Source organism: Eptatretus burgeri, chromosome 17 (assembly GCF_056783735.1).
Source record: "Eptatretus burgeri isolate ZD-2024b chromosome 17, Ebu_testis_v1, whole genome shotgun sequence".
NCBI lineage: Eukaryota > Metazoa > Chordata > Myxini > Myxiniformes > Myxinidae > Eptatretus > Eptatretus burgeri.
This window is the reverse complement of record NC_140977.1, coordinates 3,192,678-3,209,272: the sequence shown is the minus strand read 5'-3', so window position 1 is coordinate 3,209,272 and position 16,595 is coordinate 3,192,678. Positions and strand designations below refer to the sequence as shown.

Genomic DNA, 16,595 nt, shown 5'->3' with positions numbered 1-16,595 from the left:
TTTATTTTCATGGTTTATTTCCTGGTTTATTTCATGGCTTATTTTCATGGTTTATTTTTATGGTTTATTTTTGTGGTTTATTTCATGCCTGTGTGGTACAACTGCCGCCCGCGTCTCACAGTGAACACATTGAAGATATTAAATGAGAAGTAAAATCTATTTTCCTGATCCTGTGTTCTCATATCATGAATTTTTGAGGAACCTCCTTTTCCCTCTCATTCTCACGACGGTCTCGGTGGACGTGACACAACATGGTCTCGCAGGAATGGTTGTGGTTGTGGTTGTCGTAATGAGTGTCCATTTGCCGAGCGTCTCGGTGAGCGTCTTGCGAGGCTGATGTAACGGAACGGCTGGCTTTGCAAGCTATAGCAAGCGGCTTGTTATCCAGAATGGAAGTCGGCCTGCACTTTACCAGGGAGGAGGTTTCGAGCGCGCGTCGCAGCAAGCCGCCAAAACAACCTTCCTGTCCACTAATAAGGGAATGTCTGATCCGCAGAAAGGTGAGTACAGGTGTGTATTACAGGTGAGTAAAACGAGTATCAAGTTTGAAAGAATTAAATATATTTTCCATCCAACGCGCCGCCCGAGATCCGTCCGCCCGCCACGTGAACCTGCCGGTTCCGGGTCGCTCGGCTCCAATGGGGTTTCCACACATATTGTTTTTAAACTTCTCTTGTCCCCTTCACCGTCCATCTTCGAGCTTTTCTTCACGCAGAGTCCGTTTGGGTTGTTAAACGATCCGTGAACCGGTTGTTTTCTCCTCAGACACCTCGATCCCTTTGTATGGGCGATCATGAGTCCGGAGGAGGCCGCGGGTCGTGGATGTTAACGATCGGAGATCCTCCTGACGGGGATGGCGGAGTGTCGGGGTGTTCAGGGACGACCCACAATTCGCCGCAGGGACACGAGCCTCGTTTACCGTTCGCCATCGGGGGTGTGGGCAGCTGCGGGTCCGTGGTGCGAAGAGAGACCTGAAGAACACTGAGGGGGACGAGGAGCGACGTGGTCGTTGTCGGGTTGTCCCGGTGTTTGGACGTCATGTCCCGCCATGGTTTCCACGTGCGGGGTGGACAGTGCCTCCTCGTGGACCCGTCCCGACTCTCGGCCTGCAGGGTGTTTCCTCTCCGCCGGTGCGACCAGGGCGTCGCCTTCGGGGAGAGACCCGTGCGTCCGTGTCGACCCTTCGTGGTGCGGATCGAAGCGCAGGTGGGCGTCCTCACATGCACGGCTCGGAGTGTGTGTGGGGGCTCGGAGTGTGTGTGGGGGCTCGGAGTGTGTGTGTGTGGGGGCTCGGAGTGTGTGTGTGTGGGGGCTCGGAGTGTGTGTGTGTGGGGGCTCGGAGTGTGTGTGTGGGGGCTCGGAGTGTGTGTGTGTGGGGGCTCGGAGTGTGTGTGTGTGGGGGCTCGGAGTGTGTGTGTGTGGGGGCTCGGAGTGTGTGTGTGGGGGCTCGGAGTGTGTGTGTGTGGGGGCTCGGAGTGTGTGTGTGGGGGCTCGGAGTGTGTGTGTGGGGGCTCAGGTGTGTGTGGGGGGGCTCGGAGTGTGTGTGTGGGGGCTCGGAGTGTGTGTGTGGGGGCTCGGAGTGTGTGTGTGGGGGCTCGGAGTGTGTGTGTGGGGGCTCGGAGTGTGTGTGTGGGGGCTCGGAGTGTGTGTGTGGGGGCTCGGAGTGTGTGTGTGGGGGCTCGGAGTGTGTGTGGGGGGCTCGGAGTGTGTGTGTGGGGGCTCGGAGTGTGTGTGTGGGGGCTCGGAGTGTGTGTGTGTGGGGGCTCGGAGTGTGTGTGTGTGGGGGCTCGGAGTGTGTGTGTGTGGGGGCTCGGAGTGTGTGTGTGTGGGGGCTCGGAGTGTGTGTGTGTGGGGGCTCGGAGTGTGTGTGTGGGGGCTCGGAGTGTGTGTGTGGGGGCTCGGAGTGTGTGTGTGGGGGCTCGGAGTGTGTGTGTGGGGGCTCGGAGTGTGTGTGGGGGGATCGGAGTGTGTGTGTGGGGGCTCGGAGTGTGTGTGTGGGGGCTCGGAGTGTGTGTGTGGGGGCTCGGAGTGTGTGTGTGTGGGGGCTCGGAGTGTGTGTGTGTGGGGGCTCGGAGTGTGTGTGTGTGGGGGCTCGGAGTGTGTGTGTGTGGGGGCTCGGAGTGTGTGTGTGTGGGGGCTCGGAGTGTGTGTGTGTGGGGGCTCGGAGTGTGTGTGTGTGGGGGCTCGGAGTGTGTGTGTGTGTGTGTGTGTGTGTGTGTGTGTGTGTGTGTGTGTGTGTGTGTGTGTGTGTGTGTGTGTGTGTGTGTGTGTGTGTGGGCTCGGAGTGTGTGTGTGTGTGTGTGTGTGTGGGGGCTCGGAGTGTGTTTGTGTGTGTGTGTGGGGGCTCGGAGTGTGTGTGTGGGGGCTCGGACTGTGTGTGTGTGGGGGCTCGGACTGTGTGTGTGTGGGGGCTCGGACTGTGTGTGTGTTGGGGCTCGGAGTGCACGGCGTGTCTGGAGGCTCGGAGTGCACGGCGTGTCTGGGGGCTCGGAGTGCACGGCGTGTCTGGGGGCTCGGAGTGCACGGCGTGTCTGGGGGCTCGGAGTGCACGGCGTGTCTGGGGGCTCGGAGTGCACGGCGTGTCTGGGGGCTCGGAGTGCACGGCGTGTCTGGGGGCTCGGAGTGCACGGCGTGTCTGGGGGCTCGGAGTGCACGGCGTGTCTGGGGGCTCGGAGTGCACGGCGTGTCTGGGGGCTCGGAGTGCACGGCGTGTCTGGGGGCTCGGAGTGCACGGCGTGTCTGGGGGCTCGGAGTGCACGGCGTGTCTGGGGGCTCGGAGTGCACGGCGTGTCTGGGGGCTCGGAGTGCACGGCGTGTCTGGGGGCTCGGAGTGCACGGCGTGTCTGTGGGCTCGGAGTGCACGGCGTGTCTGGGGCTTCGGAGTGTGTGGGGGCTCGGAGTGCACGGCATGTCTGGGGGCTCGGCGTGTACGGCGTGTCTGGGGGCTCGGAGTGCACGGAGTTTCTGGGGGCTCGGAGTGCACAGAGTGCCTTGGGGTTTGACCTGATAAGGGCTGAAAGGTCGAGAGTGCTCGGACTCGCTTGTTTGGACGTTTGTTCATGTTTGTTTTTTGAGGAAAGTCTTGTTGTATGAAGACTCTGTCTGTCGACCTTGGTCCACGACGACATGGTGTTGTTTGAAGTAGTTATTCCATCTGTGTTCGTGCCATACCACGCACGGTCTTCTGGCTCTGGCTCGGTCTCGCTGCCGCACCCACAGGGTGCTCTGCCACGCTCAACGAGGACCTGAGGTCTTCTTTTTCCACAAGGTCACCCAAGGGACACACCATCGGTGTACAATTGGCCGCACACCTTTTGGATGACCTGGTGGATCCTCTATGAGAGATCGGCTCACCCGAGGGACGCACCATCGGTGTACAATTAACCGCACACCTTTTGGATGACCTGGTGGATCCTCTATGAGAGATCGGCTCACCCGAGGGACGCACCATCTGTGTACGATTGGCCGCACACCTCTCGGATGACCTGGTGGATCCTCTATGAGTGATCGGCTCACCTGAGGGACGCACCATCTGTGTACAATTAGCCGCACTCCTCTTGCATGACCTGGTGGATCCTCTATGAGGATTGTATGTATTCCGCCGATGGACTTTCCGCAGCTCTTCTTCACAGACATGTTTTCCAATGAGTGAGAACGTTGTCTCCGGTCAAAGCGATGGGTCTGTTGGTCCGACCCCTCAGACCGGTGGTGGTGTTTTTGTTGTGCTCACAAGTGTTCACCAATTGCGGTGGAACCGCAAAGCTTCGGCACCATTTCTATGACGTGCGTGAATATGGCACACATTTTGATATCCATAAGACGTGGATGGCTGTCGAAGTTGTCGTTGACCTTGCGATGACCTATTTAAAATGTGAGGTCACGGCTGGTTGGAACACACACACACACACACACACACACACACACACACACACACACACACACACACACACACACACACACACACACACACACACACACACACACACACACACACGTGAACATGGGCAGGAAGTGTCGGTGAAAAATGTCACCATCTGATTCGAGCCCGACTGCGTTCGACAGGGTTTCCAGTTCGTTCACTTAGTCAACAATAATCGGTTAATATTAATAATTGTGTTTACCTGACACATTTTGCCAATGGGTACAAGTCGTGATGACGACACACTTGGTTGTGGTGTTCGAGTGTGCCCACAATTTGATCGAGAGTGGTGAATTGTATGAATATGTTGTTGGATTTGATTCACGAGGAAACACTTGCACCCTGCGGGGATGTTTGGGCAACTCGTGTTCTTGGGCCAAATTGACGAGTCAGATTAGTTCATGAATTATTTATTTATTTCAGATTTTTCGGATGCACACACGCATACACACACGCACACACGCACACACGCACACACGCACACACGCACACACGCACACACGCACACACGCACACCTTATTTAATATAGTCGGATGTTGTTTGTTTAATTATTTCAGGTTGGTTCGTGGACTGGTTCCCTGGCTATCGGACTCACGGCTGTCAATCCCACGGACCTCGTCGATATCCCAGCCATCGCCACATCCCTTCAGAGATCCTGGGTGCTTTCTGGTTCTACGGTGTTTCGTAACGGCGTCGTCATCACAGAAACTTTCGGTATGATTCTGAAGCTCATTTTAACTAAAATTGGTTTCTTTCTTTAACCCGTACTACCCTGTGATGATTATGATCTTGGAGTTGCCTTAAACATGAAGGTATCGGTGCTGTCTCTTTATTGTTGGGAAGGGACAAGCGTAGGGGGACTTGGGCTTTCATATTCATGCTTGCAATCTGGTGGTGGGGGTGTGAGGAGGGGGTTTGCAGTGCTTTGGAGCCTATGATGACCTGGAGCCAAGGCCAAGAGGGGAAAGGGGTCCTGTACCCGTGCCCGTACGTCTGCTGGCTGGGGGGAGGGGGTTAGGGCTGGCGGCTGTACCCTGGAGCAAGGGCTGGGGAGGTGGCACTGGCCTGTTAAGGAGGCTGGGGGAGGGAGGGTGGCAGTGCCCTGGTACCGAGGTTGGTGGGGTGGTGATGCCTTGGAGCCATAGCCGAGGGGGGAGAGAGGTAGCGGTGTCCTGGTGCCGAGGCCGGTGAGATAGTGATGCCCTCGAGCCGTAGCCAATGGGGGAGGGGTGGCAGTGCCCTGGTCCCGAGGCCGGTGAGATGGTGATTCCCTGGAGCCGTAGCCGAGGGGGGGGAGAGGGTGGTGGTGTCCTGGTGCTGAAGCCGAGTGGGGGGCAGGGGTGGCAGTGCCCTGGTGCCGAGGCCGGTGACATGGTGATGTCCTGGAGCCGTAGCCGAGGTGGGTGGGGGGGGGAGAGATGATGGTGCCTTGCAGCCAAAGGTGAGGCAGTGGGGTGAGGCAGTGGGGTGAGGTGTTTTTAATTGTGTATATTGTTACGAATTTGGGAATTCGATTGCACACAACATTCAGGTTCCTTTAGTCAGTTATGTTGATAAGTGCTTGTTCCCTAGATAGTTCACCTTCCATTGTTTAATGGGCAGAAATCGATTAAGTGCGCTGCGCGATTCAATTTAATAGTTAGGGAGCGATCATAACACAATGGAGATGCCCCTCCCCCTCTTCTGCGAAGAGGAAGAAGAGCCCTCCCGTCCCGTGATTCATGACGTCAACAACTCCCTCCCACCCGTGATTGAGCGGGGGATGGATCACGAGGGCATGAGTCACGCCGGGAGCGGGGGAGGGGGCGGAGGAGAATAAAGAAGAGATGCTCTGCTTTGTTCAGGCGGGCTTTGTTCAGTGAGCTTCGGCTTGAGGCTTTTAGTAAGCTTTTTGCTTTGGCTTCTGCTTTGGCTTGGGTTAGGGAGGAGGCTTTGTGAAGGCTTTCTGCTGTGGTTGTTCAGCAGGCGTTCGGGTCCTGCTTGGTTTGAGTGGGTTGGTGGCTCAGGGAGCTTCGGCTTGGCTCGGGTAGAGACTTTTAGGAGAGCTGCTTTGTTTGGAAGAGTTGAGCCGTTGCTCGGCTCGAGCTGCTGGTGGTGGTTCTTCTTCTTGTTTCGTGGAGCTCTTTGTTCTCCGTTTTTGTTCCCGGCTTGGTGCGACTCATCGGCCTCATCTTGGAGGTGGTTCCTCGGGGAAGTGGCGCATCGACGGGAAGGATCGGTGCCTCGTCTCACCAGCACGTCTTGAGAAGCACGGGAGGATTCGCTGGAGCTCGGCAAGGATCGCAGCTCACGGCGATTGGATCCAGATCGCTCTCGCTGGAGCCCGGGTCTGTACAACTTGAAGACCACACGAGGTGGAGAGGTTCGAGATAGGTCCTGGGTTTCAGCTCACCTGTCCTCTGAGCTGGAGCTCGTTATTAAAGGCCTCAGCCACCATTTCGTGTGTGTGTGTGTGTGTGTGTGTGTGTGTGTGTGTGTGTGTGTGTGTGTGTGTGTGTGTGTGTGTGTGTGTGTGTGTGTGTGTGTGTGTGTGTGTGTGTGTGTGTGTGTGTGTGTGTGTGTGTGTGTGTGTGTGTGTGTGTGTGTGTGTGTGTGTGTATATGTGTGTCCGTGGGCCCGTCTAATAAGTAGGAAATTGTTAAGTGCTTTGTGTGCTGTAAATGTTTACATTGCATTTCGTATAGTCGGAATAGTTCTGCTCTTACGTGCTTCCCTAGTTCCCCATCATTATTAATAAATACCCCAATTGTTAAATGTTTTCAGCTCGTCATGTTGATTCTTTCATTGACTGAGCATTTCGTGTGTTGGTAGTTCGAAAGCCGTTGATTTGCCGTAAAAGGGGGACATTTGGACCGACGGTTCTTGGCGCTTAAGCCGCTAGAATCGCGCACGGGACAGCCTCGCCTCGGCGGCTTGTTCCGTACGAGTTCCGTCGAGGGTGGAATACCCCGGTAGTTGGATCACTTGGGTATTTAGGTAAATTGAAGATTGGCAATCGACCCTACCCCACGTGGTCTGCCCATTGGCGTATTTCGGTTCTTGTACAAGGACCCGTCGACTCGGACTTATCCGGGCGGCGATCTATATTACGGGCGATCGGTCGGGCCGACTCGACTTGCGGCTCCGTCAAAGCGGCCGACGCACCGCACCGTAACAATATAAATATGTTCCACCTCACACCTTTATGTGTGCCAAGGTGCAAGATTATTGAATCCTTTCCTCCTCGACCATATTCAGTTTATATTTGTTGATATTTATTTTGCATCATTGCCCATTGGCTTTCCTGCTTGCATCGCAAACAGCTGCTTGAGGCTGTTTGATTGGTCGATGAGTTGTCTGTGATCTTGTACTTTTCATCTGAAGAGAAGGGAGTGGTAACTTGCATCCCTGGTAATGGGTGTGCGTGCGTGCGTGTCCTTTCTCCCACCTGTTCCCTTCCACAATGTTGCAGGGCCTCCAGCAGCGCTCGACTGCCTTTCCATTGGTGACATCATCGGGGTGGAGTTGAGACCGACGGGACAGGAGAATGTGCACGTGGCACTCGATGTGAACGAACCTCGCTGCACTTGTGATGGGTTTGCTGTGGTGTGTGCCGCATGCGAAGCGAAACAAAGTCGTGCTGCGGAAGATGGTTCGGGAAGACTCGAAGATGACTGTTGGCACGAACGTGAGCTATCCTTTAATGCCGGTCAAGCGTGTTCGGGGGAAACCACGAACGCACAAAATACGGAACATCTTGAAAATTTGGTTGGGAAAAACATCGACAACAAAGTGGGACACGATGGCGAGTGCTGCGTCTGCGACGCCGTCGATACGGGGAGTGGAGGGGCGATGCATATTTGGTTGAATGGTCGTGACCTCGGGTCGGCTGCGAGTGGGCTTCCATCCCGCGCGTGGGCCGTGGTCGACGTTTATGGCAAGTGTACGCAGGTGAGCACACGATTGCACGCGAGAGTCCGGAACCGAGGCGTGCGAGCCTGAGCGACGGAGACCTGAGTTCCATTTCCTTGGGAATGTCAGTTGTGGATCGTCGATCGAACATTTGTGACTCGCGAACGCTGCTGAGACTTTTGAACGAAACACCGATGTTTGTTTGTTTGTTTGTTGTCCACGTCGGTTTGCTCGTGGTCTTCTCGATGAAAGCATTGTGGAGGAGAGTTGTTTTTATTTTTCACTCACTCTGAGTGGGAACGTGCAGCGCGACCTTAAAACACGCAGGTTGAGGTGTTAAAGGTGGGTTCGAGTGTTATAAAAGGCAGGCTTATTTCACCTCGTCATAGTCCGAGTTACTACATGATGGTGAACATGGTCTGGTGAGTGGAAACCATTATTTATTTATTTATTTATTTGTTTGTTTATTTTAAATCCATTAAAGGTGGTTGTCAATATTTTATAATCACTTATGTGTAAACACAGTGAGAGAAATGCACTTTGTCCAACAAGTTTATCTGTTGAGCAAATGTAGTTTGCTGATGGTGTTTCAGCTGCTCTTGTACTCGTATGCTTACGAGCGGGTCTTGTATCTGTACATGTGCTTGCTGGTGGTGTACCCGTATGTGTGCCAGTGAGTCTTGTACCTGTACACTTACTACCTGGTCCTGTACCCGTGCCTGTACGCGTGCTGGCTGGTCCTGTACCTGTACGCATATTGGTATATTCTTTATGTGTATACCACCAAATGTACGTTTATGCCGTCGAGGAGATGAAGAGAGGTGTACATGTTAATGTATGTCGCACTATGGTGGTGTTCTCACAAGCTGTTCACTCAACAATGTACGACACACACACACACACACACACACACACACACACACACACACACACACACACACACACACACACACACACACACACACACACACACACACACACACACACACACACACACACACACACACCGTTGTTTACATCATTTTGAACTTCATCTTTTCTCTCCTTGTCATTTGCTGGAATTACGTCTTTCTTCTGGTGATGCTCATTGTGATAACGATCGTCCGTGCGATGTAGGCAGGGATGCATACAACCGAAATGGCTTTATTTTTTGATTTTTGTGACCACCACCTGGCAACTACCTGAAAGTTGGAACAAAGGTAGAGAAAAATATGGATAACCACCATCCAAAATCGTCAAGCCTGAAAATTGCACATTAATGTGTTATTATGCTTTTAATATTTCATAATTCTGTATGTCGCCCTCTTGAGTCTAATCTTGGAAACAATGCTTAAGTCTATGTGTATTCAGACTTCTCATTCATTATGAAGGAAGGAATTTGATTTACAGAATGATGAAACTAATCTTAATTGAAAATAACAAGACAGTGAACTTAAATTTACACCTTTTAAGAGCGTTTTCTTTGTTTTACTTGAAATATTTCCACTTACACAAACACTTTTGCAAACTACATAGGGAAGGGTGGTGTGGCGTTATGAAGAATAGATGTTGCCTGAACTTGAAGCATGTTAAATGATAGGAAAGGGTATATGTATGGCATTTGTGATACTTTAATGATTAATATAATATAAATTATATAGATTATATAGATTATCATATCTGTATTTTTATTATTAAACTTTAATTTATACGACCAAAGAGACTTGATTTTTCATATCTCCCTCATCTTAGCTTTATTCATCTGCCCCTCCACATTCCTCTCTCGTGCCCATCATACCTCACAGGCACAGACACAGACACACATGCACACACACACACGCACGCACACCACACGCACGCACAGACACACACATACACATACAAACACACATACAGACACCATTCCACACTTCAGTAGGATTACAGTACATCCATTTTGACAAAATAATATGTATCCACACATGTAAATAAGGTTGTGATCATGGTATTTTATTTGTATGACAGAACACAAATCTTTATATGTAACTTGTACACATGATCTACAAGTGACTTCATAAATGGTTCAAAATCCATTTGCAGCTTGTCTTAAGTTATTCTTGTTAATGACTGCATAAATTGAATCGTGTCGGAGCTTAAAAAGAAAATGAACTCACATACAATGGCAAGACAGCTGCATATCATCAAGTTAAATTGAATAAAAGTGACATTAATGGTTATTCAGATAAAGCCATAAAGTATAGATCGAAACATACAAGCACACTATATAATACCATGCCACAAAGAATGACAAAGAAATCGTACTAATACAATAACACGTCACATCAAGACCCTAAATATTAAAAACATTCATTGGTACTAATTATTCAAGATATAACCATGCTTCTTTTGCTGAACAATATATGCAAGTTCACTCGTATACATGACCCACACAACATGCTTAACATACATGTAATGATTAAATTATCAAAAAACAACCAAACATAATAATGTACAAAAAAAAATATGTCAATATGACCACTAGCTGATGTTGAACTATCACTGCAACAAATAATGTACAGTACATTTATAATTTATTATTGTGAATATTTCTCTAGTTTGAAAGACATTAAAAAATCAGTATCTGTTAAAGCCCAAGTAGAGTTTTAGTCGATCAGAAAGTATTCTATTGTCACCTCAGACATCATAAACAACATTAGACCCAGTGAATATTGTTTACAGGGACGCATTGTGACATTTAATTGAGAGAACATGTTGCGGTATGTACATTACCTGCATGGAAAATGTTGGCGTTCCTCAACATTTTACATCTTGAGTAGTTTCTAAAAAATGGAAGAGTTTTAGTGCGAACAATTTTCAGCGCATTGGTAGATCAAATAGGGCTACCTAAAAACAATATTAGAGAATTTCATTTTTTACACCATTTACCAACACTATACTGTGGTTTTAATGTTTGATATGATAGTCAGATGTGATGAGTTACATATGGAATAAGTTAAAGAAATCACACAATAATTTTAGTCCCACTCATCTTCTTGTCAAAACTAATTAACGGCCATGAATACATGTAAGTCATAACAAGTGTCACAATGTACTATGCACTGACACATAATGCACCATGTTACATAAGTATTTTCAGCTTGGCCGTTACATGGAAAAGGGTACTTTGAAAAACCCTTATTCCGAGAAAAAAGTTTTACATATTTATGTTTTAAAAGAAAAAAGGGTCAGAAATATTTCAAACACAAAGTCTTATTGAAGCTTGCAGATGCCACCAATTGAAAGAGCACCCTGAATTTTATTTTACAAAAAGTCAAAATTTAAAGATAGACCCGTAGCCATGGAACAGCCGTGCTCATCTTCTTTAAACCCCTTAATGTTGAACACTTTTTTGATCATTCGTTCAGAAGATAAAAGCAAACAAATTGTGGAGAAAACACTGAAGAGCCACCAGAAAAAGGTGGAATAAGTCATGTCGAATCATTGCAATATGAGCTGTCATCACAAATGTCATACACAAGGAAATCTCATCACAAAGAATACTACAGTACTGTAATATAATATATCTTTGCATAATATCTATGTTAATTTCAAAAGTCACAAGGTTGCATTGTCCAGGAATCACATGACAAATTGCTGTTACGCCTGTATACATGCATGTACAACTGTTCATCTCTTTAAAGTGAATGTTGATTACTGTATACATTTTCACCTAATGCAGTTGAAAAGCAGAGCCTATAGGTGACTGGAGAATTGACAAAAAGTGCTCACAAGTAATAAATTACAGTTGAATTGGGAGGAGGAATATGACATGCCAAGTCCATGCTCTCATTCGGTGAGCTCTCAAGCCTCTAGTCTTCTTCATTGTCAGTATCATCATCACCTTCCACATCATTCCCGCCTTCAGCTAAATTTTGGCAATTGAGGCATCTACATAGATCTGTGCAGTTTACATTGTGCTGTCGACACGAGCACCGACCTTTTCCTTCACCTCTGGGTTCCTCACAGCTAGTCTTCTTGCAACTGCAATGAGTAAGTTCAAGCAGAGTACTGGGCGCAGGTGGAAGATCACCCCAGACTACCTCTATAATGTCATCTGTTACTTTCCATCCGTGACTGTGTGGGCTGGGGATACTGGGAAACTGTTCAAAACATCTGGTATGTACTCCTGCTTGGTAGTTTGCCCTCATCAGATGTTTCACCATGGCATCATGTGTAGGAGGCATGTTCATCTCTGCTTTAGTGCCCATCAAAAACTTGTTATACCGTGCTTTATTGACACTTGAACAATCCTGATCATACAGTTTGCAAACAAATTTCTCTACTGACTGTACCAGACCATCTTCTACGGTGAATGTTGCACCAAACTGTTGAAAGACTGCTTGGAAATCAACAGATTCGGTCATGAGTTTCAAGGCTTTCTTCTTAGACTGCCCATAGAAACAGCTTGTTGAATCACATCCTGTAAAGCAATGCAGGCCAATGAGGGCATCCGCAACACTGTCACCGAGATGAGTTCGTATAGCAGTTACAGTTCGTATATCAAGTGTGCACTTGTTGTTACCTCTACCAGTGTGAAAGAGTAAGTGGGCCTGAATTTGATGAGCCTTGGCTACACCAATAACAAAAACATCAGTGTCTGGGCTCTTTATGATGATTGCTGGTGTACTGCTGGAAGACGAAGGAAGAGATGCAGCAGCATATTGACAATGCAAGAATAGCCTGGTGTCTGCTTCTTCATGGTTGCATTCAAGTTCCTTGATAGCTTTCATCTCGACTGTGCCATCTACATTTTGTAATAAATGACATTCTTCATCATGGGCCATGATTAGTTTGACATCATGAAACAAAGTTGGGTGATCTTGCCACATCTTGAAGAAGAACCGAATTAGAGCTTCTTTGTTTTGACTGCACGACAAAAACTTTTTCCACTGATTAGGCACTTTTTGCTCTGGACCATAGATCTTGGTGAGTTGGCTTCCACTTGCAGCTCGTCTTCCTCTTTCTGCTCCCTTGATACTCACTGATCGGTATGTGTCTACCACAAAGTGGATAGTATCACTATGGGTATTATGAGCAAGGTGAATAAGCTGTTTCACTACATATTCTGAAAGTTCACCAAAAGTATCAGGCACAGCCTTTTGGGGAATTTCTTGGAGCATGGCCATCCCATCTACAATCCACACACTACCCAATGTGTGGATAACCCACTACCCACTACCCAATGAATACCTTCCACAACCGGAGATACATAAAGTGTATCATTTTTCGCACATTTTCTCACTTTTCTAAAAAATGCGCAACTTTTAAGCTTGTCGTGTTTAAGGTATAAGCTTTATTATATTTTCAAACAATATGTGAGAATTTCAGGTAGTTGCCAAATGGTGGTCACAAAAAGTTGACGTATGGGGTTTTGCATGTCGACCTAATGATGACGTTTCACCTCTCTGCTGTTACAAGAATGTTTCTGCAGCTGTGCATTACACCACTGAGAGTTTCAGTGGTGGTTTGAACTTTGTTTTAAACAGAGCACGAGACAAAGCTCCACGAAATGGAGACATTTTTGTGCGGAAGCAATTTGGTGTGAAACGTTGGCGAAAAGTTGACGTGGGGTAACCCTCTCTGTCAAAATCTTCTGTGGAGATGATTATGGGTCATTGCAGCGGTCTGTTAATTGTTCGACCTTTGTACACGTCTCTTCACCAGCACATTACATCTTCTGTCGGTGGCCCCACTGTTTTTGGCTCTCGTCCGCTCCAGCTTTCTCTGCTCTCTCGGTCTGCCGACATCCCCAGCTTCACAAGGGTGCATGAGTTCTCCCGCTGTTAAAACTCCAACAAACCATTTACCGCACACCTCTGGTCTTTGGTCTTTACCTTGGCCACTGAAGGCGGACAGAGGTTCTGTTTTCACTCCCTGTCTGTACGTCTGTTTGTCTGTGAGCAGGATATCTCGAAAAGTTGTGGATGGATTATGACAAGACTTCGGAGGATGAGTTGGTTCAGTGACGAGAAGAAGCCGATTAGATTTTGGTTAGGTCCTGATCTCGATCTGTCCGGCCTATCATTGCGATACAAACTGTAAGCTGTTCAGCCTCGTGGAGGGATGCGCTCTCCAGAGTGCCATAATAGTTTGATCCCTTCTTCTCCTGTTTTGTGACCCCACACTCTCGAGACTGTGAACTCGCACTTTTTATTTATTCATTTATTTATTGTTGTTCCCCCAGAGCTGCGCTGCCATCACGTAGTCTCCCATCCCTACCCTGGATGTTTTCTACCCCCCATTAACCCAGCCTCTCCCAACCCTCTCACTTGCAAGCTCCTGTGTTTCCTGCCATCGAGACTCCCTTGTTTTTTTTGTTTTTGTTGTTACTGCCTATTTCCCTTGCTCGTTGTATCTAACTGTGGCCCCGCTGTTGCTACGTTACCTTTTTAACGCCGCATCACTTTTCTTTTCCACGAGCTTCGATTCTGTATTCCGGAACATAGAGCACCAGCATGAACAGGTACCACACAAAGGATGACGATTGTGCTAATTTCCTTTTCATCTCTCTTGTTTCCCATTTGATCACTGCTTGCAGATTATTAACCTCCGCCATCTTCGAAGATGGATGGAGGTTACTGTTTTCACCCCTTTCTTTCTGTTTGTTTGTTTGTTTGTTTGTTTGTGAACAGTATTACAGAAAAACTCCTCGACGGATTTCGACGAAACTTGGTAGGGGGGGGGTTAGGTATGGTCCAAGGATCATGGCCATTAAATTTTGGACTTGGTCCCCCCCCCCCAAAAAAAATTGTTCGAGAAAAAAAAATTTTTTTTTTTTTGCATTTGTACATGTTTTAAGTGATTTCCAACCCCCCCCCCCAAAATTTTTTTTTACCCCCCCCGAAAATGAAAAATGGAGATTTTTTTTTTTGCATTTCCACATGTTTTAAGTGATTTCCCACCCCCCTCCCCAAAAAAATTGTTACCCCCCAAAAAAAATTTAGAGAATTTTTTCTTTTTTGCATTTCTACATGTTTTAAGTGATTTCCAACCCCCCAAAATTGTTACCCCCCCCAAAAAATAGAGAATTTTTTTTTGCATTTCTACATGTTTTAAGTGATTTCCAACCCCCCCCCAAAAAAATTGTTACCCCCCCCAAAAAAATTGTTAGAGAAAAATAATTTTTTTTTTTTTTGCATTTCTACATATTTTAAGTGATTTCCAACCCCCCCCCCAAAAAAAATTTGTTTGAGTTTTTTGGCATTTTTACTCGTTTTAAGTGATTTCCAACTCCCCCCCAAAATATTGTTACCCCCCCCCCAAAAAAGGGAAATTTGTTTTGCATTTCTACATGTTTTAAGTGATTTCCAACCTCCCCCCCAAAAAAATTGTTACCCCCCAAAAAAATAGAGAATTTTTTTTTACATTTGTACATATTTTAAGTGATTTCCAACCCACTCAAAAAATTTTGAGAAAAATTTTTTTTTTCATTTCCACATGTCTTAAGTGATTTCCAACCCCCCCCCAAAAAATTGTTTGAGAAAAATAAAAATTTTTTTTGCATTTTTACTCGTTTTAAGTGATTTCCAACTCCCCCCCAAAATATTGTTACCCCCCCCCCAAAAAGGGATTTTTTTTCATTTCTACATGTTTTAAGTGATTTCCAACCTCCCCCCCAAAAAAAAAAATAGAGAATTTTTTTTTGCATTTCTACATGTTTTAAGTGATTTCCAACCCCCCCAAAAAAAAATTGTTAGAGAAAAAATTTTTTTGCAACTTTTTTTTCAACAAAATTTCAATGTTTTTTTATTTTTATTTTTATTTTTGCATTTTTACATGTTTTAAGTGATTTCCAACCCCCCCCCCCCCAAAAAAAAAATGGAGAAAAGAACTATAACTGTCAGCACTGTTGAAATCATATTTAATGAATAAGATATAAGGTTCACTTGAGTGAGCCAGCAGTATTGACGGCGGAGGTTTTGCACTCTCCCGGGTGCTCCACCTCTAGTTTAGATTGTCCTGTAATTTGCTGATAGGCGGATGGGAGTTGGCATAGTTATTTATTTTTCACCTTCGGCTCTGTTTAACTCGGACGACCTTAGGACCGTTTTCAGTATAAAACGTGCGAGGTGATGGTGCTGCTTCAAATCATCATCATCATCATCATCATCATCATCATCATCATCATCATCATCATCATCATCATCATCATCATCATCATCATCATCATCATCATCATCATCATCATCATCATCATCATCATCATCATCATCATCATCATCATCATCATCATCATCATCATCATCATCATCATCATCATCATCATCATCATCATCATCATCATCATCATCATCATCATCATCATCATCATCATCATCATCATCATCATCATCATCATCATCATCATCACCCCTCCAGAGACTGTTGTACGAGTTATCCACAACTGAGATGACACTGTATTTCTGCTCGTTTGCATTTGAAGGTGTTTGTAGACATGCCTGATGATAACACCTGCCGTTTGTTCAATACTGCAGGTGACTTTGCTAAATAGCAGTGAAGATGGCGAAGATGATTTGAAACAAGGTAGGGTGTATACATTGATTTTCAATTTGGTAACAACTCGGGTCACTTTGTTAAACCTTTCACGATGGGGTTTCCATCACAACGCAACTTTGCCTTCCTGTTTTAAGTATAAAAACAAACTTTTGTTCCATTTCTCGCAAGGTGTATGTGCATGTATGCTTTTTCTTTCTTTTATGGGAAATTTTATTTAAAATAATGGGATAACAGTGGCAGAAATGCCTGGTGTTGGCTTAATGGTTAGGG

The 16,595-nt window shown here is 46.9% G+C and overlaps 1 protein-coding gene across 6 annotated transcripts in view; it reads left to right on the top strand.

Moving 5' to 3' along the window:
- The first annotated feature begins 374 nt into the window (after positions 1 to 374).
- The window catches only part of NEURL4 (neuralized E3 ubiquitin protein ligase 4), a 67,872-nt gene continuing 51,651 nt past the window's right edge, over positions 375 to 16,595 (top strand). For 4 of the 6 annotated variants that reach the window (XR_015052975.1, XM_085862679.1, XM_085862677.1 and 1 more), the window contains exons 1-4: positions 590 to 1,206; positions 4,478 to 4,634; positions 7,372 to 7,850; positions 16,304 to 16,352. Coding sequence is in view for 5 of the 6 variants with exons in the window: in XM_085862679.1 (XP_085718805.1) it covers positions 1,039 to 1,206; positions 4,478 to 4,634; positions 7,372 to 7,850; positions 16,304 to 16,352 (853 nt within the window). In the remaining variant the exon portion in view is untranslated. Of the gene's footprint in view, positions 501 to 589; positions 1,207 to 4,477; positions 4,635 to 7,371; positions 7,851 to 16,303; positions 16,353 to 16,595 lie in introns of those variants that run through there. The other 2 variants (XM_085862678.1, XM_085862680.1) reach the window with 2 other exon arrangements.